Genomic DNA, 23,251 nt, shown 5'->3' on the forward strand with positions numbered 1-23,251 from the left:
CACTGGTATAATGCATGCTAATTACAAATGATGCTAACAACGGTAGGTGTGTCACACACATAGACATGTGGTATGTCCTCCCAACCCCCCTCCAAAACAAAAGCAGTTTAGGGCCCCAAAAAGGCTGGGACCGCCCCTGTCCATCCCCACCCAGTGAAACCACTGGATGCTGAGCCACAAGCAGAGCTTATCAGAGTCCAGACATGACGGAACGAGCATGCCGCTGCTCCTCGCCTGCCGCGCTTACACCTGGGAAAGAACAAGTCCCACAGCGGACCACGAACGCCGCGGCGCACCGGAGCCAACCACACACCGTCACACACGCAAAGGGCCAAAATGTCACACGCTCTGGACTGACGCCAAACCAAGCAGCTGGCAAAATGTCACGTCTTCCAGGGCTGCAGCACAGCGGACCTCTGAGTGTAAAATGCAGAGCGGTGTGGTTTACAAAGAGCCAACAGGTCCGTGGCATTTTCCAACAGTGACAAACTGCTGATTGACTCAGTGGGACTTTCTGATGCGGTTTTAAAAACAACTTTTCCTCTGCGGATCTCAGAGTCACTACGAGCCCTCTGCACTCAATCAATATAACAAATAAGCAGATTACACTCTGATTTACGCTTAGCACCAGAAGTGACAGCATCTCCGGTAATCAGAGACGGGTCCTGAGGATGTGCCACTCGCAGGCCACTCCAACCCTCGCTGAACGTCAAGCACAGAGTTTATCAGGGGAAAGCGATTCGCTTAAAGGCGTCGCCACGTAAAGGAACGGAAACCGTCAGCAGGAGAGTGTCGACCTCGATCTGTTTGAGTATGTTTTATTTGAATTTTATTGTACAGAGCAGAAAGCAAAAGAGCGTGGCATCCATTTTGTATTTCCCCTCTCGGTTTCGGTGCTTTTGAAGAAGCAGCTGGAACCGTTCTGCTCTGTAAACCAGTTTAAAGATTGAAATTTTAACTTTTGCCTGATCTTTTTTGCAAAATGGTTCCAATTCAGTCAGACTGAATGGAGGGCGTCTCTAAACATCAATTTGAGTCTCACCACACATTCTCGGTTTGATTTGGATCTGAACTTAGACAAGGCCATTCTCACCCAGTCTAACATCTAGTGCAGATTTTCGTCCAACACTGTCCTGTATTTAGCTTCACCCCTTTTCCTGTCAGCTCTGACCAGCTTCTTGTCCCTGGCTAAAGAAAACACCTGCAATCTACCTGTGATAGACAGCAGGTGTGCAATCTATCACAGGTAGATTGCTATCAGGTGTGAAAACAGTCTTAGTTTACCTTCCCTGCTTTTTTATTCAGTAGAGTTGCAAACCTCAGTTACAGTTCCTGGTTTATTCAGCTTTCTGCCTCTTGATCACATCCGGTTTCTGACTCTGTCTGCTCATTTTCAGCCATGCTTTGGTTCGACTCGACCCCGCTGTACTTTCCTCTAATGTCACCCGTGTCGGTGTTTGAACCTGCCTCTGAAACGACGGGGACTAGTTCACTTAACTCAGCAGAGTAAACAGAAACTGAAAGCTGATTGAAAATGTGACACGAAAGTGTTACATTTACACCGAACGGGTTCGTCATTCCCCAACCCTGAACCATCTGCACGGATATTTCAGCAATTTCCCTTTCACCATGTCACACGCACACACACACACACACACACACACACAAGACATAAAGCAGTTCTCCCAGAGTGTTTGGTTTATGTGTCAGATTACGCTGAGCCGAGCTGCTGGGTTGTTTCAGTGTTTCGTGTTTAAGCTCACAGAGCTGTGAAAGTGCCTACTTCTCTGCGCAGGCCCTGGTTGGACACGATAATCACGTTGGGTGGATCTCCGACAGCTGTGGCGGCCCCTCCAATGTTGGTGAAGATTACTTCTGCAATCAGGACATGTCTGGGGTCTAGATTAAGCACCTCACACAACCTGCAGAATCACCAGAGAACGGAGCTTGATTAGATTGCGTGGAGCAGCGGACGGCAGCCCAGAAATAAAAACAAAAAACAAAAACGGAAATGTAAAGATGAAAGCGTTACGTCCTTCATGTTCACACTGTTTCAAAGCTGAGGAACCAGGACACGGATATTTGAGCGTTGTTTATGTTGGGACCCTCTATGATCAGCTCATTCTGAAAAACTTCCTGCTGAGGCGGAAGGTGTAACTAATGATTATTTTAGAAATCGACTATTATATCCAGTGTTCTGATGATTAATCGGAAAAAAAAAACAAAAAACTGGTGCATTCTGAAAACTGTTCATTTAACCACTCAAGCCTTTTTTCACACACTATTAGAAATACATTAAAAGACACATTTAAAAAATGCAATTACTTTTTTGAAGAAAGACATGATGCAATAAAATGTAATAACAATGCCATTGCTTTAGTGTATGCTTGATCATTTGTAGCAAAAAAATGCATCTGCAGTTAAAAAAATATTATTTACTAAACTCTTGAGTACTTTTTAGATTAATAAATGGAAAGCAAAAGGTGCTTTAAGAAGAGATTTTGTTTTTACAAAGTTTGAACCAGATGAAGCTAAAAAAGAGAAGTTTTTCATCGTAAATGCAAAATGTCTATATTTTTGTAAAACTTTTTTGCAGTTACTGCTCTGAGTAAGTCGGGTTTTTTTCATCAGCCTTTTTATTGAGTCTGTATTTTTCAGTTTACGATTAATTGATTACTAAATTAGTCGAGAATTATTTCAATAATTGATTTATCGCAATTAATCCAATTAATCGTTTCACCCGTGGGTACTTAAAACTTATTTGTTGTTGCAGGACATGTTTTCATTTTAAGAGACAATTTAAAACTTCATGCATGAAGGAAAAGCTTTTTTTTACTTGTTCCTATGCTCTACCTGATGGTGACAGGAGTGAAAAGCATCATGGTCGTCACATTATCCAGGAAGGCAGACAGGATGGCAGCAATCAGACACAGGATGATGATCATAGGCCACACCCTCCCTCTGGACAACTGGTAGGCCTGAAGAAATATCACAATGAGACAAGGTTAATGCAATATGTTAACTAATAATGGATTATTCTGCTATGACTAGTAGCCCAGTTATGTTAAATTATCACATTTCACACATAAGAATCACAAAAAGCTTCACAAAAACAAAGTTTGAACCATAAAATATGATTAAATAGTTTAAAAAAAAACACACTCAAATCAGACAGTAAATTAAAATATGCCAAAGATAATATTAGCAAGCTGTTAATGAAATGTATTGAATAAGAATGTCTTCATCTGCACCTTTGTGGAGGGTTAAAAGTGACACGGTTAAGGAAATAAATATATCATTAAATAATTAATTTTATATATCATGAAATAAACTTTCGACACAGATAACCTGAGCAAATGCAAAAGGCATTTTCCAAAACATGATTTCATTTCTAAAAAGGGAACAATTACCCAAACCAAACCCCGACTAAAACCCGAACCCTAATTGCTGGGTTGTAAGTTTAAAAAGAAAAAGAAAAAGCAGAAGAAACTTTTTAACAACAGCTTTTGTTTTTGCAGCTATTTTCAAAGACATCACCATGCCACATGGTAAAAGGTAAAAAAAAAAATTTTAAAATGCAAAAACACTGATGCACTTAAATGTCAGCAGCTCTGAATGGACTCCATATTGATTGATTGTGTTGGTTATCTTCATTAACACAATAACCATTTCTAATTGTCCTCATTATTCCATGAACTCACCTTCACCGCACAATAATCAAAGAAGCCTGTCTCTGAAAAAATGGCCACCAGCACCATCTGTGAGGAAAAAGGTCACACCGCTTAAAAAAACCAACAACGTCACCTTCAGTTTTTTTTTAATGCAGTCGCCATGGATGATAAATTGATGGAGCTTAATAAGTGCTGAAAGACAAAAATATATGTAATCAGGAAAAGGGTAACTGTGTGGCAGCTCCAATGGATTCCAATTTAAATAAAATCCCAATTTGTCTAAAAAGAGCATTTTTATTTATTTATTTTTAATACCAGTTTCCGTCTGAGCTGAACTGTGACAACCTTTAAATTCTCCATAAAAGACGTCTTGATGCATTTTGTGAATCTCACCATGCCAAACAGCAGAGCCAGCGTCTCGTAGTCGATCCACTCCACCACAGTGACCAGGCTGGGCCTCTGTGAATAAAACACACTAAAGATCATTCAGTCTGATCAAGTGTTTGACTGGCTTTCACCAACCAGCATCAGATTATGTCAATAAAAAGCTGGAGGTCCTTGGTATTTGTATTACCAAAGACCTCCAGTGGAAAGCATTTTACTTTACAACCATTCAATGACCAGCAGTTGTAGATCTCCCAAGCAGGTTTTAGGTTTCACTGAGTTTTACCTCAACAAGGTGGCTGATCTGAAGGCCTATAAGAGACTTACATCACCAATGATGGCCAGGGCGGCTAAAGCTGCTAACGATCCCAACATGGCAGCCAAAGTGCGATGCACAATCTGAAAATTGAAAAGATGTGCACCTTAAGACATGCACAGTGTTAACGGTTTAGCAACATGTATTTCAAACAGAGGAAATTGACCTTTCTTACCCAAGAATGTTGCTTGGTTTAGTGAGCAGCTGCTAATAAATGTTTATTGCTAAAAATAAACCGTCTAAAGTTTTGTATTGCGTGTTTGCATTAATATTTCACAGTCAGTGGGGTGACGGGCTCCTCCTTTATGATCTGAACAGCCTAATCAGTTTCAGGAACTAAAGTCTTAAACCATGTCAGGTGAATTATGCTGAAGTTGGCATCTTAATGGATGTGTCATAGTTTTATATTTGGGGGTTAATTAAAGAGTTATTTAAGTTTTTTTGGACCTTACTTGATCAAAATCTAAAACAACTGATTAAACCTAAACTGATTATTGATAGGGTTAGGTAGTAAGGGTAAGCAACCATGTAAGTTAGGGTGAGTAAGGGTTAGGTTACATGTTGATCCACTGCACTTGACCAACAAGTTTTAAACATTATTTGAGATTTATGAAGCCTTTATTGAATTTATGAAAATAATAATTGCCTAATGAATCAGGTCTGAGCTTAATTTTTTATGAAAATACGATTTCTTATCTTAAAAACATTCATGCCAATTAGTGTCTTTTCCAGAATAGATTTCCGTAAGAGGAACTATTTTGGTTAAGAACTGATACTGATATATTTAATGTTGTTGTTGTTTTGCAGCCTCTTATAATTTGTTTTGTGCTGGATACCAGTTAGTCATTGTGTGGCTCTCAAGGACAAACAGCAGCAGAAGATCACTTCTCAAAGTCGTCTTCCTTTAACAGCATCCATCATGACAGCCAAGCAGGGTGCGTCAGACGATGAAGCAGACAGCTTGTGAGGAATGGCTGGAAAGCAGTAAACTAAACCACCTCTTTATTTAATGTCGTGTTTTCAAAAACAAAGATCTGCCACCTTTACTTCCTGGTTTATTGTTTTTTACTTGCACAACAGTGAAAAATGTTCCCCATGTCTGGTTTTTAATAGACTGATTTAGATTTTTGTGTTTACCTAAGACAAAACCTCAAGACACAAAATAAACGCAATGTAAATACAGCAAAAATGTGTCCTGTTATCATACATGTCGTAAAAAAATCATTTTAAATTTAATTTAAATATAGAACACACGTTTTAACATTGATATTACTGCCTCTATAAAAACTTAAAATATCTTTATTGTAATATTCACAGTCTTTAATCCGAATCCTCCTGAATACTCCAAATTAAACTGAACCTTATTAAGCTTTATTAATGATAAAAATCTACAGACAGTCTGAAAACTGTCTGTCTGGACAGATCTGTTGAAATAATGAATGAGGAGAAGAAGAAGAACAAAAGCTTTTCTCTTTCTCTTGTCACGGCAGATAAAATGGAAATGTGTCTCTTTACGTCGGTCTTCCATGAATGTTTTAATAGAGAACCCAGTTAGTGTCCAATTACCAACACCAGTGGATTCCTTTTGTGATGTCCCGAATGACAAAGCAGTGCGGGCTCTCTCATTAAGACGGTCGCGTCAGGCCGAGACAAAACCCGAGACCTGATGGGGATAATAAAGCAGCGGCTGGGCGAAAACGCACAGCCATCTGCATGGCACAAAGGCAGAGACTTTCAAAGATGGTGGACGCATCATTAACACCGACGGCGTCTGTGCGGATCATAACTGCGCTGTCATCTTCCTCTCCTTCCCTCTTCCTGTCCTCCCTGGAACAGCTGTGTGAGTTCACGCCCTGCCAGGATCAGGGAGACGGCCTCGTTTTAATTAAATCCAAAAGCAGACTGACAATGGGGAGGGGGAAAGAAAAAAATGACTGATGCACATGTGGGAAAGTCAAAGTGTCTGTGGGAGAAACAAGTGAACGGTGCCAAGAGGTTATCGTCTGTTTCCCAACACACAAACATGCATGCCTGCTCCCCCCCTGACTAAACACGTCCTGCAAAAACAAAAACATTATTTTGCTGCCAATATGTAATTTATGGGAAGCATTAACTCTAATAACTGTATGATAACCCAGTCAATATGTTTTGCTTTTCATTGATGCCAAGAAAGGATTGAAAATGTTTTTGTTTTTACCAATAAAAGATTTGAAAAATCTGAAATTTTAGCTTAAAGAGTCTGTTTAGTGCAACATAATTGAGTTGAGTTTTAACCCATTCAAACCTCCAGTATCCAACTTTTACTAAAACTTTTTATTTTTTTATTTTTTTACATATTAGTTAAAACTGTCACTATGTCGTAACAGTTTGTCATGAGACAGATAATCTGTGAAAAGATCGATCTCCTCCACCTCCTTCCTGAGCTAATACTGGGTCTGAAGAAACACACCACTCCCAACCAAAAACAACCAATCAGAGCCAGGAGGCGGGCCTTAGCGCTGTCAATCAATTTCGTGTACTCACTTCTCAGCCTGCTAATGGTGAAGAAACCACTTACCGTTACAGAGAAACTGTTTATCCACCATCATGGGTGGCCATGCTAACCAGCTCAGCTTTCTGAGTGAGTGAGACTGACGTAACTTTAACTTTCTTTTTGTCCTGTTGCCCCTTCCTGGATGTGCTGCCCTGGGCAAAAAGCCATACGATGCATTTAAAAAACTGCTACTGGACACTGGTGTAAGACCACTTTTTTTTTCTTTTTTTATTTTACTTTAAAAAGGTTCCTCTGTGGTTCAGTGATCTTTTCTTTTCTTTGTGCACAAAAGAAAGAAAACCTTAGCAACTAAGTCATCAGTAGAGGGAGCTGTTCTCTCACACAGTTCTCCTAAACTACAACAAATGTCCACTTGTAATCAGTTCTTTGCTGCTGTTACATTACCATGAGTCACATTGGTGTTGACCGTAGTCAGACAAGTGTGTGTGTGTGAGTAGACAAGTGACCAATAGAGCTTCCCTTGGTATTTTTGACTAATAAGCTAAAAGTAAGAATGGCCACAGCCTGAGTGTAACGCCGTATTAACTCCTTTAGAGACGAGTAGTGCTTCCAGGATGTTTCTGAGAGGACTGCATTGTTGACAACAAGACCACAACTACATGATGGAAATACCTGGAGCAATATGAAACTCCATAAGCACTGAAGCATCATGGATGCCAGCTTTTATTTTATTTCATGTAATTTAAAGCTGAAGCCAGACTTTTCTGTAAAATCAAACTAATTTTCCCACCAAACGGAACAAAATGCCAGAGATTTCTTTTTTTTAATTTTGCTACTTTGTTGCACATCATTACTTAGAAAAGTTAAATCTTCACATAAAACATAATGCAACTGATTAGGGCTGAAGTGATTAATTGGATTAATCGCGATTAATCTGATTAGTCATAATTAACCGATTATTTTTGTAGTCAATAAATCGTCAACTGGAGTACACAGACTCAGAAAAAGGACTTTTGGAGAAAAAAAACAACATATTCAAAGCAGTAATTAAGCCAAAACTGTAAAAGAAAAATACATTTTGCATTTTAGATAAATTGTCGATTAGGACCACATAAAAAACAGTAAATGTCTCTCCAGACAGAAGCACAGGTGTGTTCCTGCCGCTGCTGTAACGTTTTGAGTGTTATAAATACTTTAGGATGTCATTCTGCAAACTGTGCCACAGACAGAGGACAAAAACCCGTTCATGACCGGCAGCATAGCAGGCCATTTACCTCAAAGATAATGAGAACATAGACCCCGGCCAGGATGATTCCCGCGATAGCCACCTGCGTCTCCTTCATAACGTAGAGCGATTGGTGGGTCATGGACAGAGGCACCACGTCGTTATCCTGCAGGAAGGCCTGGATCGTGATGACGATGGGGTCACTGGGTGCAGAAATGAAACGGCACAGCAGCAAAGAAAATGGAGGATCATTTTCTTTCATTGCATGTTTCCATAAATGTGGCTGCAGGCTGTTTTTCAAGGTCAGGTGAAAATATACAGCAATTTCTTAAAAGGAGCATAAAAGTCATTATTGTCATGTTAAAGATAGCCTCTCCAGAAAGAGGAGCATTAAAATGTCAGAGCATCGTGCTCTGAAAATGTCAGTGAGTTTTATTTGAATTTTATGTAACAGGCTAAACACCAAGCAGCGCATCATTTGCTAGAGAAAATGTGACACGTCTGTGGAACTTCTCACAAGTAAAATCTGAAAAGTGTAATGAGTCTCCAGCTCCTTTAGTCAACACTGCGTAAAACAGCCTTTATACATTTTAAGAATAAAATTCTTGCCAATTCTTCTTCTACAAAAGCAGGTCAAGTTCTATCAGAGTGAATGGAGGATGGGCACAAATATCAATTTTCTTGTCTTGCCACAAATTCGACTTTGGATTAAGGTCAGAACAGCTGAACTTCGCTCCCGTCTTAAAGATTGCTTTGTGTTTGGCTCCATCCATCTTCCCATCAGCCCTCACCAGCTCACAGGGTGAGAGCCGCTCTGTTGCCCCAGACCAGCTCTTCAGCTCTCGTTTGACTCAGGAAAAGGTACCAGTGCCGTGGAAGACATCCTGCCTTGCTGCAGGACAAAAGAAAGTTCTGCACAGGTTTCCTCTATTTACAAGACTACAGACTCGTCGCCATGACGTCTCGCATAAGGTTAGAGAGACTCCTATTGGCTCGTCTGGGAAAGCAAATGAGTACATATCGGGACGCTGTGTAGTTTGTTTTCTATAGCGGAGTTGTATGGAAGCTTTTGCAATCCACAGTAAATCTTCTTGTTACCTGCTGAGCATCTCAAAGGTTCTCGTTGACACTTTCTGGTCACTTCGTTCAGGATGAAGGGGAATGGTCCAGTTATGAGTCACCTGGTAACAAACAGCAGAGCAAATAATTAAAATGTTCATAAATCATGATCATAAGTATTATTTATCCGAGTACTGTTAAGGTGAAAATCACTCAGTTAATTGGGAAACTTGCACAAGACGAGAGCAGACAGTGTCAGGATCGCTACGTCAAAGTATCAGCTCTGACTTACAGAGCTCAATACATATGGTCAATGATAAAAGCATAATAATATTTACAAGACCAACTGTGACAGCTGTGTGTAATCCGACATTACACACGGCTCATCACCATAACTGAGACCAAGACAGAACATAAATCACAAGTCAAGATTATTTGTACGGGACGTTTCAGCAGCAGCGCAGTTCAAAGTGCTTTACGTAATAAGAGCGTCATACGGTAACCGATTATGAAACGAACGATAAACATTACATTTTGTCAAATGTCATCATCAAAATCGCCAAAACGCATCAAATTGATCAATGTGTCACCTACTACTAATCAAAGGCGACTCTAAACAGATGGGAGTTTAGTGTTGATTTAAAAGAACTGGATAAGTTCAGATAGTAATGAAACCAAAGTTTAGTAGATAACATTTTCAAATGACATAAACCAATATGGCCAATATGGCCAATATGGCCACTCTGACCTGCTGAGTCCTCCTCCTCCGTTGCCCCGGCTCCTCGGCCTGCTCCACCTGGATCAGGACGAACTCCTGGGAGGCGGAGTCCGCGGCCCTTCCTGCAAAAGGCCCCGCCACTTGTAACTTCAACAAGGCGTTATCCCGAAAGTCTGTCACGTTCATGGCTGAGAGATGGGCACCGTCAAGAGAAAAATGCAAACACTCTGCTGACAGTAAATCCTTTGTAGGATGAAAACGTCCACCATGCCCCGTGTGCTGAGCGGCACGCTTGTCCTCTTCACTGGCGTTTCTATAAAGTTCTGTTCGATATTTGACGTGCTTATTTCTTTCTGACTGAAGAATGTAACAGCAGCGAGTGTCTTCAGCACACAGGGACACGGCGATGGTGGCGGGTCAGAGACTGACGTACGGAGGCCTCAGTCTTCTAAGTGGCCGCCACAAGTTCAAGTCCTTCCCCCCTTCTCTTCCCCCTTCTCTCACAACCCAATTTCCTGTCAATTCACTGTCAAATAAAGATCAAAAAGTCCTTTAAAAAAGCGTCTACTGAAAAGCAGAAAGGATACAGAAGCTGTCTGACGGAGAGACTGCCAGCATCCTCCAGGGGTTGTCCCGATCCGGGTACATACTGAAGAACAGCTGAGACCAGATGAAAACCATCAGCAGCATGAGTCAGGCACAAAAAAATAGTTGAAAATTGCAAGTTATTTTAACTGAGTTAATAGATATTGTGAAATGTGACACCAGATATCTAAGGGATCTGTAAGTCCAGTCTGCAAGGGCCGGTGTCCTGCAACCTTTAGATGTGCCTCTAGTCCAGCACACCTGAATTAAACGGCTGAATCTCCTCCTCAGTTTTTTATGTGCAGTACAGTCCTCCAGAGTCCTGCTGGTGACCTGGTTATTCGACTCAGGTGTGTTGAAGCAAAGACACGTCTAAAGGTCCCTTGAGGACTGAAGTCATAGACCCTCGCTCTCAAAACTAGACGTAAAACATGATGATGTCATGACGACAAATCTATGAGATTACACTGCTACCGGATTCCTCCACACTGCAGTTAAGACACACACACTTTTTTTTTGCTCCATCACTTGTAATGGAGACCTCTACCCACACTCTGGTGGATTTTAAATAGTTTGGTAAGGTCCCAGTCTGGTGTGAAGGCAACAGGGATCATGGCTAATTTCTCATTTTCTGAGTCAGAAGTGCCAAGCAGGGCCAGCTCATAGCTACAAAGGATGTGTTTTAAGAGAAACAAGAAGTTTATTCAAAGCAAGAGTTTAAGTTAACCAATTGTTTGGCTGCTTTAGGTCAATCAAATTTAGGTCACTGAAAGGTGTTTTTGAAGAGATTCAAATCACCTTTCAGTGACCGTGCTATGCTAGGCTAATTATCTCCCAGGATTCGCTGCAGATCTCAACCAATGGAATGATTTCAATAAAACTTTTTAAAATACAAGCAAATAAGAGCTGAAAGGATTACAAAGGATTACAGAACATTTGTTTACAGTTCGCTGCTTTAGTCTCCTTGAAATTACTTTTTTTTTTTTTAGCTAACTTACACTGGAGAGAACAACAATCGCAAATATAGCCACAACCTTGGACACTCTGAGGCAGCATCTGGAGAGAAAACAAAGACAGGACATAGAAATAAATGATGTGTAAGCCTGCTGTATGTCAGTGGCTTCAAACCCTGTAGATTTGACTTCATAATATAATGTGTCAGAATAATAAATGATGTGAGAAGAGATGGGGAGTCGTACTTTATACTGCTGGCGAGTCTGAAGCTACGGTTGAGGTTTTCCAGCGTCTCATACTTTTCTGAGGAGTTGGAGCGCGACAGGCTGGCCACCTCACTGCCCAGGCGGTAACGTCTCTCTCTGTCCATGCAGCAGTTGTCCCACGGCTCCTCTGCTCCAACGAAGCTGGGCTCATGTACTGTCATGTACGTAATACTTAAAGAACAATAAGCCCAAACCAGTCACCAAACATTCAGTCCCACAGACAAGAAAAGGACAGTTCTGGGATCAGAAACCCAAGAACGTAGCTTTTTTTTTAAAATGCAGTCACATTTGTTAAAATGCCAAGTATTTGTCATGTAAAATGTACAACTGTAACTAAAATATATGTATATATATAATATATAGAAGGAAATTTAAAACAAAATGCAGCGATAACCTGGTTGCATAATTGTGCTTTGTTGATGCACTTTTTGATTCAATTTCTGCATTCAACCTGCGCAGTTTGGACTCTTCCTCATGATTTGACATCTCCCGTCCACAGCGCCACACATTTAGTGTCCGATTTAGGTCCGGAGACATTTTTTGGAAAAGGAATTCAGTGGCTGACTTGGATATGAGCTTGGACTATCTCTCACTATTGCCAAAAAAGAATAAGGTATTTGGTCAAAACCTTGTCTGTTGTCTTCACGATTAAAGCTGTTCCCCAGGCTTGTAACACTGCATTCAGATGATGGGAAGAGGAAAAACACAAAGCTGTGTCCTAATAAGTCGGCTTGCTGGCATGGCAAAAGTTGAAGTTGCTGAACCTTTCACAGGATTTCTTAATTTACTACGGCTTTCTCCGCTGTTACTGATGCCACACAAACCTCCATGTAGGGCTAATATATGGAAATCTCAGGTAAACATCCAAAAACGAAGGGCAGATGAACCGCTCACCTGTCATCTTGGGAGAATCGCAGCAGAGGCGACCGTTCTGTAAGGTTGGCTGAATTGACTTTTCCTCTGAGAAAGTTGACAGCGTTGAAGTTGTTCCTGAAACTGATAGAGCAAAAGGGCACAGTGAGGTGAAATACCCTGAATTACAGCTGAGCTGACTTAAACGGCACAAGACAAACTCTCTTTGCTGGCTAGTGGCTTAACGCCAAACAAACAGATCAGAAAACAGTTGGTTCTTAACCTGCTGGGCTATCGCAACCTCACACACTATTACAATATCTACTGTTTGTTTAACGGGATTATTTAAAATGTGTGTTTGTACCTGTCTAATAATCTCAACACTTAAATTGCATGTTAGAGATGCTGGCAGTTGCCTGGTACAACAATCCAGGGAGATGCTTAAGAAGATTTAGCATTTTGGTAAATGGATGACTTCCGAGGTTTCTAAGCCAAACATGGCCGACATTATCCCACACCTAGCCTGTCTTCTTCTATTAGTGCCAAAAAAGGAAAGAAACACACTCACACTCACACACACACACACACACACACACACACTCACACACTCCCTGCCATTCCTGTAATGTAAAAGAAAATGCAGTTTATCAGACTCAGACACTTTTTGTCCTGTGGTCCAGTTCTGATCCTCACAATGACAGAGGTCACCGTGGACACCCTCAAAGGTCCACACCTCTGCCACCCCATATGTAACAAATATTAAAAAATAATATATAACTTCAGCAGTTTGAGCTTCAACCTTCCCTCCGTCCAGAACTTTTACTGGTAAAGGGTCGGAAACAGGGCAGCTAACACCTCTGCAGACCACACACATCCTGGACACAGCCCGTTTTAATTTTTGCCTGCAGATCAATGCTATGCTACTCACATTTTTGATAAAACTGGCACTAATTCCACCATGTTGTACTCTTTTGTAAAAACACTGTATATATACGTATCCGTATTTACAAGAAAGAAAAAAAAAAACTTTCTTCATTGAGAGTAAAGTGGAACCAAACTCAAATTCTTCATTTGTGCTCACAAGCTTGGATAATAAAGCCGATTCCAATCCAGCCTGATCTTACAATCACATCCTACTGGGGTAGCATGTGTAAACTTACTAAACATAAAAACACATTATGTAAGTTTGATTTATATGCATCTATGAGTCTTAGCCTCTTATCCTCACTTTACATGTTCATTTGTTGCCCAACATATCCCACCCAATAGCAGGTGCTATGATCAGTCAATACACTGTCCTAATTCCTCTGACATTCATTGGTTGTCATTTAATAAGAGTTGGATAAAAACTTGGACATACCTTTGGTAGCTAATGCCTGTTTGTTTTAGGGTTATTTAAAAAATTGAACACTTTACAATTTCAAAAATTTGTGAATGTGTAAATTTCAACTTTACACGATTGAACACCTTACAATTTAGTATCAGAGATTCTAGTTTGAGGCCTGGTCATTGAGGTTGTTTAACATCCACTTATTCGAGTAAACATTTTCTACTGTATTTTTAGTTACACAAATGTATTTCGGTGATTGTTTGGCATCACAATAAGGAGTATAAACCTGACATTTAGTTAGATTTATCCGCCCTGCTCATGTCGCTGGCATCCACTCCGGTAGGCGTTACCGACTGCGCTGCAGACACTACGGTTCTTTGTGTTTGAAGGTTGTGGGATAGAGAACTAGATTACATTTGGCCAGGTCTGCCCCATTAATCTCCCGCCGACACACTTGCACAACTACAGAGAGATTTAGCAAAAGTCTAAATCTCTCTGTGTATCGACTGATCATAACACCTGCTATTGGGTGGGACATCAAATCCTCTGATGTCCACCAACATCAGAGGATTTGCCTCAGGTTGGTACTGTGTCTCTCTGCAGAGCTCCACGGGAACAAATCGGGAGCCAGAAGACGACAGCAAATAGGCAGCAGGAGCTAAAAGCACAGCAAATACTGGACAGGAGACAGAAACAAACATGTAATCAAGCAACTGTTTCCTGCCAAGTGAGTCTGATTGAACAACTGCTGCCAGCGGAGCGCCGGCTGAAAACGTTCACAGCGCTTTCAGGGTTCTGTGTGTTTTGTTATTTTCTTGATTTGCTGAATTCTTTGCTGTGGACAAACTAAGAGTTGCATTTCACTTCAAAACCTTTTTTTTCCCTCTCTCTGACTCGTCCTTTGGGAGTTTCTTACATACTGTTTGGTAGAATTAGACAATGATGTGACCTCTAGTGAACCTACAAGGAACATTTGGAAGAGAATCTGGAGTGACGGATGTTTGGTTTAGCGAAAACACAAATGGACGTCTGTGAAAGCAAGATACGATTCAAGTTTGTGATTGGAAAAAAGGGAAAGCAGAACACTGAAGTTGTAGGGAGTAGATGTGCTGACGGTTTAAAGAAAGCATTCAAAGTAACAGGAAGTGAAGAAGAAAGGTGAATAAGACAGAGCTGATGATGAAGGTCAGGAGGGAGGCTAACTTCATCACATCTCCTGCAGATTCTCTGAGTTGCAGGATTCCTGAAGTATTTCTTTGCTTCAAGGTCACATGATGCACCAGATGTTTCTGTCTGTCTTCACATTTGAATGAATATTTTCATTGTTACTGAGAACAAACTTGTAAGTTCACCGTGTGTTAATCACTTGTCCTTGTAAGGCAGTTTTTGTACATAAACTGAGTTTGTAGAAATAGATGTTTGGTGTAACATGGTGGATTTGATCATATTAAGTTGAGAGCACTGTTAACGCTTACTCATTTTTGAGCCTTAGGATTTTTTTTCCTGTCATGTTTCAGTGCTTTCCTGACCCATAACCTGACATCTTGTCAGAAGCAATTATTTCCCAGCACTACCCTTTGTTGCTTTTACACCTCAAACAGGAAACTCTGGGCGGTCAACACAAACCAGGCTTCTGTATTCTGTTGTCATTTAACGTTTTTTATTCTCTTATCCTGTTCTGTTTGACTCTAGGACTAATTCACATTTCTGCATGTGTGACATTTTTGTTTGGTTAAAGCGTGTTTGTTGAGGCACATTCCAGTGCATCTGATTATTTGAAATAATAAAGATTCAAATGCACCTGTCTGTCGAGAAGGCACACTGGTATCGTTTGTACTTCGAATTAGTTCACAAATTCCTCAGTATAATCCCGATGACGTCACGGCCTCGGGCTTCAGATTAGCTCTTTTCCGCCCAGGGAGTTTTCCTGGGATAGAAATCCACCTTCACACACATTTCTTTCTGTGTGAATGTTCGTAGATCTCAAGGAATGTTGAATTATTATTCTTTTTTATGTTCACTCATCCCCGTGGGATTTAAAGATTTACATTTGACCTAGTAGGAGGTCAACTGTAATGTTTTTCTGCATGTGTAATTTGAAATCTTGTTACGTCTCTAATCCAGTGAGAAGAAAGAGAGGCCTTTAATCTTGTTAGCTTTTTTCTCCAAGAAATGAAGCAAATGAGAGCAGGAAACACGCTCCTTTAGAGACGGGCTCGGTGCATTCCTTTTAATACAAAGGTTTCAAATTTTTCTTCAAATATCTGATTGAAAACCTGGCAACTTTTTCACTGTTTCTGATTTTCTTGAGGTATATAAATGGTAGGGAAAAAAATTAGTAAAAAAAAAAAAAAACACGGGGGGTTTTAGAGTTTTTTTCTAGGTGATCAGTTGTAATTTTCTCCAAATACAAATTGTTATTTGGAAATTACATCACTAGTATTAGTCTTTAGGGGACACTTGATGTGAAAGGAGGAACTGGATATTCCTGAGTTGCTTTTTTGTCTGTCTGCCATATTGGATTTACCAAAATTTTTCTGGTAATTTCAGTGGATGGCCAGTAGTTGGCGGCGTGTTGCACGATGCACTGGTGTCCACTTCCGTGGTCTATGAAATCCATAAGAAACACAAAAAAATGTCTTTTCGACAGCTGTCCACTGTACTGACCGCTATGCGTGAAAGGGCTAGAGTTTACGTCAGCTGCCAGCCAGCTACAGAGAGAGAGCAGAAAGCGGTGCGGCCACAAACCCGTTCTCCTGCCGAACCGGAACCAGGTCCTCAGCATGGATGACGCACTGTCCTGCAGGCTGCAGCTTCTGGGTGTCTCCTCTCTCTGAGATCCCCTGCAGCAAGCGCAGCTCCCCAAAGTTCCCTGCCACGGCCTCCGGCGACCTCAGACCGCTCCTGCCCTGATGGCCCGCGGCCGAAGTCTGAGACATTTCAATCTCCAGGTTGCTTTTGTTCTCCAGATACATTCTGAGGCCTGAGGAGAGGAGAAGGAGGGAGAGGTTATCCCCGTTTTACTTGATGAAAAATGCAGCTCATTCAGTTGATGTGGCTGACTGACGTCATAACAAAAGAGATGAACAGATTTGTGACAAAAAGGAAAACAAGGCATGTTTAAAAAATGTTTTTAAAGAGGTTTTTAACAAGTTCACCTAGTTAGGACTAGGACTGTGTAATGTTATCGATTCGATGATATTTATCGATATTTTTTCCTCAGAAAGTATCGATTTTTCATCCGTGGGTATCAATACATTAAATCTTACTTTGAGTTTTATGTCAAATCCACATGAATTAAATGACAGCTGTCACAAATTACATTTTTTACCCAGTTGTACATGTACTTTAAAAATGACATGTAATGAAACAACTAGTTACAATGAATTAAATAATGAAATGAAATAGATCAATTACATTATCTAATATAAGTGAATAAGACAAAAAAGGTTCCTTTTTTGAACAACCAAATACACAAAGCCCCACAATTAACATTTAAACAAAGCAAATGTATAACAAATGTAGAACCAAAACCACATTTATTACACCAGTATTACCCCATCAGTTCAATTAATTCAATCCAAGTCTATGGAAGAGTCACACTCACTCTGTCCATCTAAAATCTTTCAGAAAATCTTAAAAATAAATAGAATCATATCGTTCGCTGAATATCGTGATATATACCATATCACATATCGTGTTGTATCATGTGATTAGTTTATCGCTACAGCCCTATTTAGGACCAAACCCAGTAAAATGCACTGAAGATTAATTTTGTAATGCAACAACATATTTTAACGCTGTAAGGCGAGAATACTGTCATAAAGTCTGCAGGACACCGACTGACTTATCCAAGAAGAACAAAGCCACTGATTGCTGCCACAGTGACTCCATCAGAGTTGTATGATTTAACTAGAAAGAGTGCAGACCAGAATAACAAGAAACAATGAGGAGAGGCCCCAAAGGCTTCGTGGAGTAAGAAGATTCTGCAGTCAGGTGCTACGTTGCTGCAGCTTCACTGCCAGCAGTCATGTGATCCACTGCATGAATGAAGACGACGAAGGCCAGGAGCGTTTCTGCCTGAAAAGTTTCCTCTTCAATTCTACAATTAGATTTTAATTTCTTGGCACTAAGCAGAACTCAATGTACCAGAAATAATTGCTGGATAATTTTGGTAATATTGGTGCACTCCTATCTATTAGACCTTTCCACATTTTGTCATGAAAAAAGTGCACAACACAAAGTAATGCATATTCATGAAACTGAAGGTTTGGTCTCCCCAAAAATTTCAAGAAATAAAAATCTGAAAAGAAACAAATTTGGCCCGTCGGCACAAATGACCCGTGAACACGTACGTGATGCAGACAGACGCTTTTTAAAAGTTATTAGGGACATTTTTAATGGCAAATGAATTTCCTCTGAAAATGTTAAATAAATTGCTACAATGCTAAACATTTTTTATTAACTAATAAAACCTAGACAATAAACAGGATGAGGTAGATCCAGCAGATTTAGGAGCGAGCAATTATTAAACTTGTCTGACTGCAGCAAGAGGAAAGACTGGCTCGTGTTTTGCTCTTGTGGATGAAAATAAAGCCTAGAAATTATAAACCAACGAAATAGAAAACAACCAACCCGTGAACATTTAATAAACTGGATTTAAAAAAAAATCTTACACATCTTCTTTGTTTCAGCTCTACAGTCATTTAGATGCTTTTATTTTTGTCACAAACCTGACTAAATGTTTGTTTCATTCACATATTCATCATTTTGTTATTGGGATTTTATTGTTGTTTTTTTAATGTGGCACACGAGGCAAAAATGTTGTAAAGCACTGGTGTAGATCAAAGCATTTTCATGTGTCAAAATGGCCTAGTTAAAGTCTAATCCAGTTGAGTAAGTTCAGTCAGTTCGATCTGACTGAGCCGCTGACTCTACTGAAGAAAAGCCTCCCCACAGCATGATGCTGACACCACCAAGGAATCTCAGTGCTACACTTTGTTTTTTTTTTAATCAAGCATCATTTTCCTTCTAACTCACAACGGCTTTGTGATCATTTGGTACTTAAAATAAAAATAAAGGTTATTGAAGTTTGTGAATGTCAGGAGCTGATGTCACTTGGTTTTATTCCAACTTCTTAAAAGAAAACGTTTGAATTTTAGGGGAAATGTATATAAACTGTATGTAGCAGGTTGATATATATCTATGTTGTTACATTTATGCTCAAAAATAAAACAGGGGAAAAGGCGTTATGACAGAAAACAAAGAGTGAAGCTATGAGAACAAACGCAGCCTTCTAAAAGAACAAAGGCCACATGAAACCAGCAGGATTACTGCTCATGTGAAAGGCAGCAGGAGTTCACATGACATTTAGGCTCCTTATGCAGTGAGCTGAAAGTGCTGTCAAAAATAATAATACAGCTGGACTACAGCCGAAAACAAGCAAAGATCCCAACTAACACAGTCAATTTTCCCAATTATCCAAACAATCAAAATGAACACATCCATGATGTCGGATCTGACTGTTCCTGGAAGCAGCTCCTGCTCACAGTCCAGCCCCGTGCAACGCGGGAAGCACTTCGTTGTTCCCGGAGGACAATGACGGGCTTGTTGGGCTCCGGGCCCCGCAGGCTCCGGGTGACGTCAAAAACCAAACTGCTTTCTTTTCGGTTTTTCCAGCTCCGTTCACAGCAATTAAAAGACTGCAGGCTGAAAGCGAACTGAACCTGAAAGCGGGACTAATCGGCAGGTTCCTGCAACATAATCTGTCAGCAATGCTCTGCAAAACGATGGATGTCATTTGTTTAACAGAAACTAATTTGATGGGTGGTGGAAAGAGTCATTTATTCAAAGCTGTAAAGGCATTTCTCTGTGTTTTCCACAACGCTGGGTTCAAGGTTCACTCAGATTTTGATGAAGTAAAACAGATGAACTTACCTGGAGAGATGCAAAAAAAAAAAGTGGCTCTGGATGATGTTGAAGGCCCAGGTAGCAACGATGTGTTGGATCCCAATATATATATATATATATGTATATATATATATAAAAAAAAAAAATCTGCTGCAAAACTTTACTTCTCAGTAATCCAAATTATTTAAAACTTTTAGTTGGGTTATTACTTTTTTTTTTTTTTTGCTGGGGGTGGGATGAGGAGGCTGCAGGAACGTCGGAGCACAGAGGCGTGGTTGAAAACAAGAGAAGGTGAGGAGTTTCTTCTCTCCTGCGCTCTCCCCAGCGAAAGAGGGCGACGCTCCTGAGCCCTCTGAGGGCGGTGGGGCCGGTGGAGGGGGCCGGGTGGGGGCGGTGGGGAGTGGGTGGCGCAGAGTCTGAGCAGCTTTAAAAGGAAACTTTCCACTCAGGAAACTAGTAGTAAAAAGTATTAGATCAACTGAAAGGTTATTTCACTTAAAACTTTGGAAAAATGTCTCATCAGTGAAATAATCGACCAGTGGAACTGGTAATTTATTTATTTTATCAATATTATGGACTTATTGCCTCTTGTATCTTGTTGAAAAGTTACTTTGGAGTTAGTTTTGTCTTAATTCAAGTGTATTAAGATGTTTGTACTGGAAACTAGACTAAAATACTTAGTAAGATTTTGTGTTTTTGCAGTGTAGACAGAAACCTAAATCAGCTTCTACACACTGCAACAAGTAACTTTTAAACAAGATAGAAGCTTGTTTTAAGTCTATAATTCCTTATTATTGATGAAAAAGGACTAGTTCCAATAAATTCACTTATAACAAGACAATATTCATGTGTTGTAAGTGAACTAATTTGCCAATGGAGCTATTACTTTTTCATGAATACGGAATTATAGACTTAAAACAAGCTTCTATCTTGCTGAAAAGTTAGTTTTGTGTTATTTTAAGTGCACTAAGATATTTGCATTAGAAACTGGACCAAAAATTACTTTGTAAGATTTTGTATTTTTGCGCAGTGCAGTGCCTTGCAAAAACTTTTTTTTTTTTCACACCACTTTAACTCTCCACACCTGGCTATAATAGAGCTTCAATGTATTTTGTTGGGATTTTTATGGGAAAAAGTAAACTAGTGCATAGTTGTGAACAGAGGTGGATATATTATATATATCTGGCAACAATTGTACTCAAGTAAAAAGTAGCCATCCAAGAAATCACTGAAGTGACTAAAAGTATCAAAACATCAGTCATTTCAATATTTAAAAATTACGTCAGACGGAACAAAATAGAAATTATGTGGAAATCTTTGTACTTAAAGAATGAAAATGAAAATAATTCATATAAATACCATAACAAAATACTCATTTTTCCAAATCAAATGTTTTTCAATGCAAAACTTATGAATCTAACAAAAAAGGTGTGTGTGTGGGAGCGTGTTCAAAACCATGTACCAGTTTTTCTCCACTTCGCATTTCACAAGAGACCCCCCCCGCCCCCACCATCCCCATGTTGTCAGCTGAAGCAGAAAAACAGAACCTGAGGAATGAGACGTTATCAGAACCAAAACCTTTCCCCCACAGATCAGCGGCGAAAGCTACATTTCCATTTGCTCTGCCTGCTGAAACGATGTTTCCAGTCGGAGGAGCTCGCAGCGTCCGCCTCCCTCGCTCTCAGAAACCAGTGGAGACGAGATTTCCGACTGACTGGAGTCACCTGGTCTGGAGCGAGGGCCGGCTGAGACAGAGCGAGATTAAAGCCGCGCATAAGAGATGTCCAGGGGGGCTGACCGCACTCTGGTCTTGTGGGCGGATGTGAGAGTTATCAAGGAGAAAAGAGAAATCACATGGAAAAACACGGCCTGGAGCAAAGAATGATCAGAGCTGTGTGAAGTCAGGATCAGCTGGATTCTTCGTTTTTTCTTATTTTATCGATCATATGGGAGGGGCGGTTTTTTTGTTGTTTGTTGTTTTTTTTTTTTTTTACAAATATAGGCTGGAATAGCTTTTATTTATTAAAAAAATATATTTTCTTGGAGAGAGCCATCTAGCACCATCTTACAGTGTTAAAGCAGATTTAAAGTCAGAAAATATCCCACTACTCAACTAGGAAAACTTTTTTTTTTTTTAATTATACCAAATCCTCAAGGAATGCAAATGATTTTAAAGCCAAATCGAGCCGCCATAAAAACGTTTCTCTTCTGTTTCTCATGACTCGGCCGAGGTTTTCAAGATCCAATAATGAGCGAACACAAACGCTCTTAAAGGAAATTCTTACGGACTGAAACGCTACGCAGGGTTTTTAGGAGGACTTTTTATTTGACCTGTGACCTTTTGCCTCCTCGGCTCCAGAGCGAGGCGCAGTGCTGATGTCACACAGGTAATCAGAGGGAATTTCTTTAATCCCACAGCGCTAAAACCCCCACTTGTCTCACTCCCACCTTCTGGTCTAGAACAAAAGGCAGTCACTTCTAAAATCCCAGCTATGTCAGATAACAGAGATTAGAACCAAAAATGTATGACATCGTCAAAGTTGGAAGACTATTTTCGATTGTAAAATCATGTCTAATCTGGAGTACCATGTTTGACAGAATTATTTAGACCCCATAATCCAGGATATAAATCTCGCTTTTGATCACTATTGGTGTCAATTTGCTTTGCACTGGCCTTTCCAAACTAATGCTGAGGGTGACGCAGGTATTACACAACTTAATATTTCCGTCCTTGTTAGGGAACTATATTGGGATTCATTTTGCTTCTTAGATACTTAGTACTTTTTCTTAGTTTAGGTTGTTCTGCATCCTGGCAATTTCTGACATGAAATAGTGCCATCTGTCATGGGATATCTTATGTCAACTTGGAGTTATTAGAGGAGCTTTTTATAGCTGCTGTAATTGAGAGTCGTTTTCAATGTAAGCAAATAAATAAAATCTATTAGGAGCTAATTTGGTTTGATCAGATTTACAGACTTCATGAGTCTGTAAATCCTCATTTGGATGCAAGAATATAAAGTGAATAAATAATGTGTGGGCTTTGAGTGGTTTTATGACCACAATTCATGATTGTGGTCATAAAAGGTTCAAAAAGAAAGTGAGAGGGATAATTACCTTGTAATTACATAATTACAAAGAGTGTGTATTGACTGGTGAGTTGACTTGGACTTTCAGTTCCTTTCAGTCATTAATTTTATAAGCCTATAAATACGTTTCACCACATTAGAAATGGATAAACTCATAAAGGATATGATGTGACACAAAGAGTATCTCGTTTTTGCCTTTTTTGTCATTTAATTGCTCCAGATCATCCAAAAATGTTGATAGGAGGAAAGGGAGAAGGTAGATTAGCTAAAAAACTTTTCCTCGCCATAGTAACAAATACAGTAAAAACAAAAACAAAAAAAGAAGAAAAAAAATTATAGATAGATAGACAGATAGATAGATAAATAGATAGATAGATAGATAGATAGATAGATAGATAGAT

The 23,251-nt window shown here is 39.9% G+C and overlaps 1 protein-coding gene across 2 annotated transcripts in view; it reads right to left on the bottom strand.

The window, feature by feature from the left end:
- Positions 1–21,612, bottom strand: part of oca2 (oculocutaneous albinism II) — a 46,933-nt gene extending 25,321 nt beyond the window's left edge. The window contains exons 1-14 of one of the 2 annotated variants that reach the window (XM_016679851.1): positions 21,489–21,612; positions 16,603–16,837; positions 12,567–12,668; positions 11,652–11,843; positions 11,451–11,508; positions 10,455–10,527; positions 9,898–10,055; positions 9,189–9,271; positions 8,140–8,293; positions 4,383–4,454; positions 4,065–4,130; positions 3,702–3,758; positions 2,854–2,978; positions 1,784–1,922 (exon numbers count right to left, since the gene is read on the bottom strand). In XM_016679851.1, the coding sequence (XP_016535337.1) occupies positions 1,784–1,922; positions 2,854–2,978; positions 3,702–3,758; positions 4,065–4,130; positions 4,383–4,454; positions 8,140–8,293; positions 9,189–9,271; positions 9,898–10,055; positions 10,455–10,527; positions 11,451–11,508; positions 11,652–11,843; positions 12,567–12,668; positions 16,603–16,829 (1,506 nt within the window). In that variant the 5' untranslated portion in view covers positions 16,830–16,837; positions 21,489–21,612. Of the gene's footprint in view, positions 1–1,783; positions 1,923–2,853; positions 2,979–3,701; positions 3,759–4,064; positions 4,131–4,382; positions 4,455–8,139; positions 8,294–9,188; positions 9,272–9,897; positions 10,056–10,454; positions 10,528–11,450; positions 11,509–11,651; positions 11,844–12,566; positions 12,669–16,602; positions 16,838–19,791; positions 20,112–21,488 lie in introns of those variants that run through there. The other variant, XM_007568421.2, reaches the window with a different exon arrangement.
- Between the last annotated feature and the right edge of the window lie 1,639 nt (positions 21,613–23,251).

This window comes from Poecilia formosa, unplaced genomic scaffold (genome assembly GCF_000485575.1).
Source record: "Poecilia formosa unplaced genomic scaffold, Poecilia_formosa-5.1.2 Scaffold222, whole genome shotgun sequence".
Lineage (NCBI taxonomy): Eukaryota > Metazoa > Chordata > Actinopteri > Cyprinodontiformes > Poeciliidae > Poecilia > Poecilia formosa.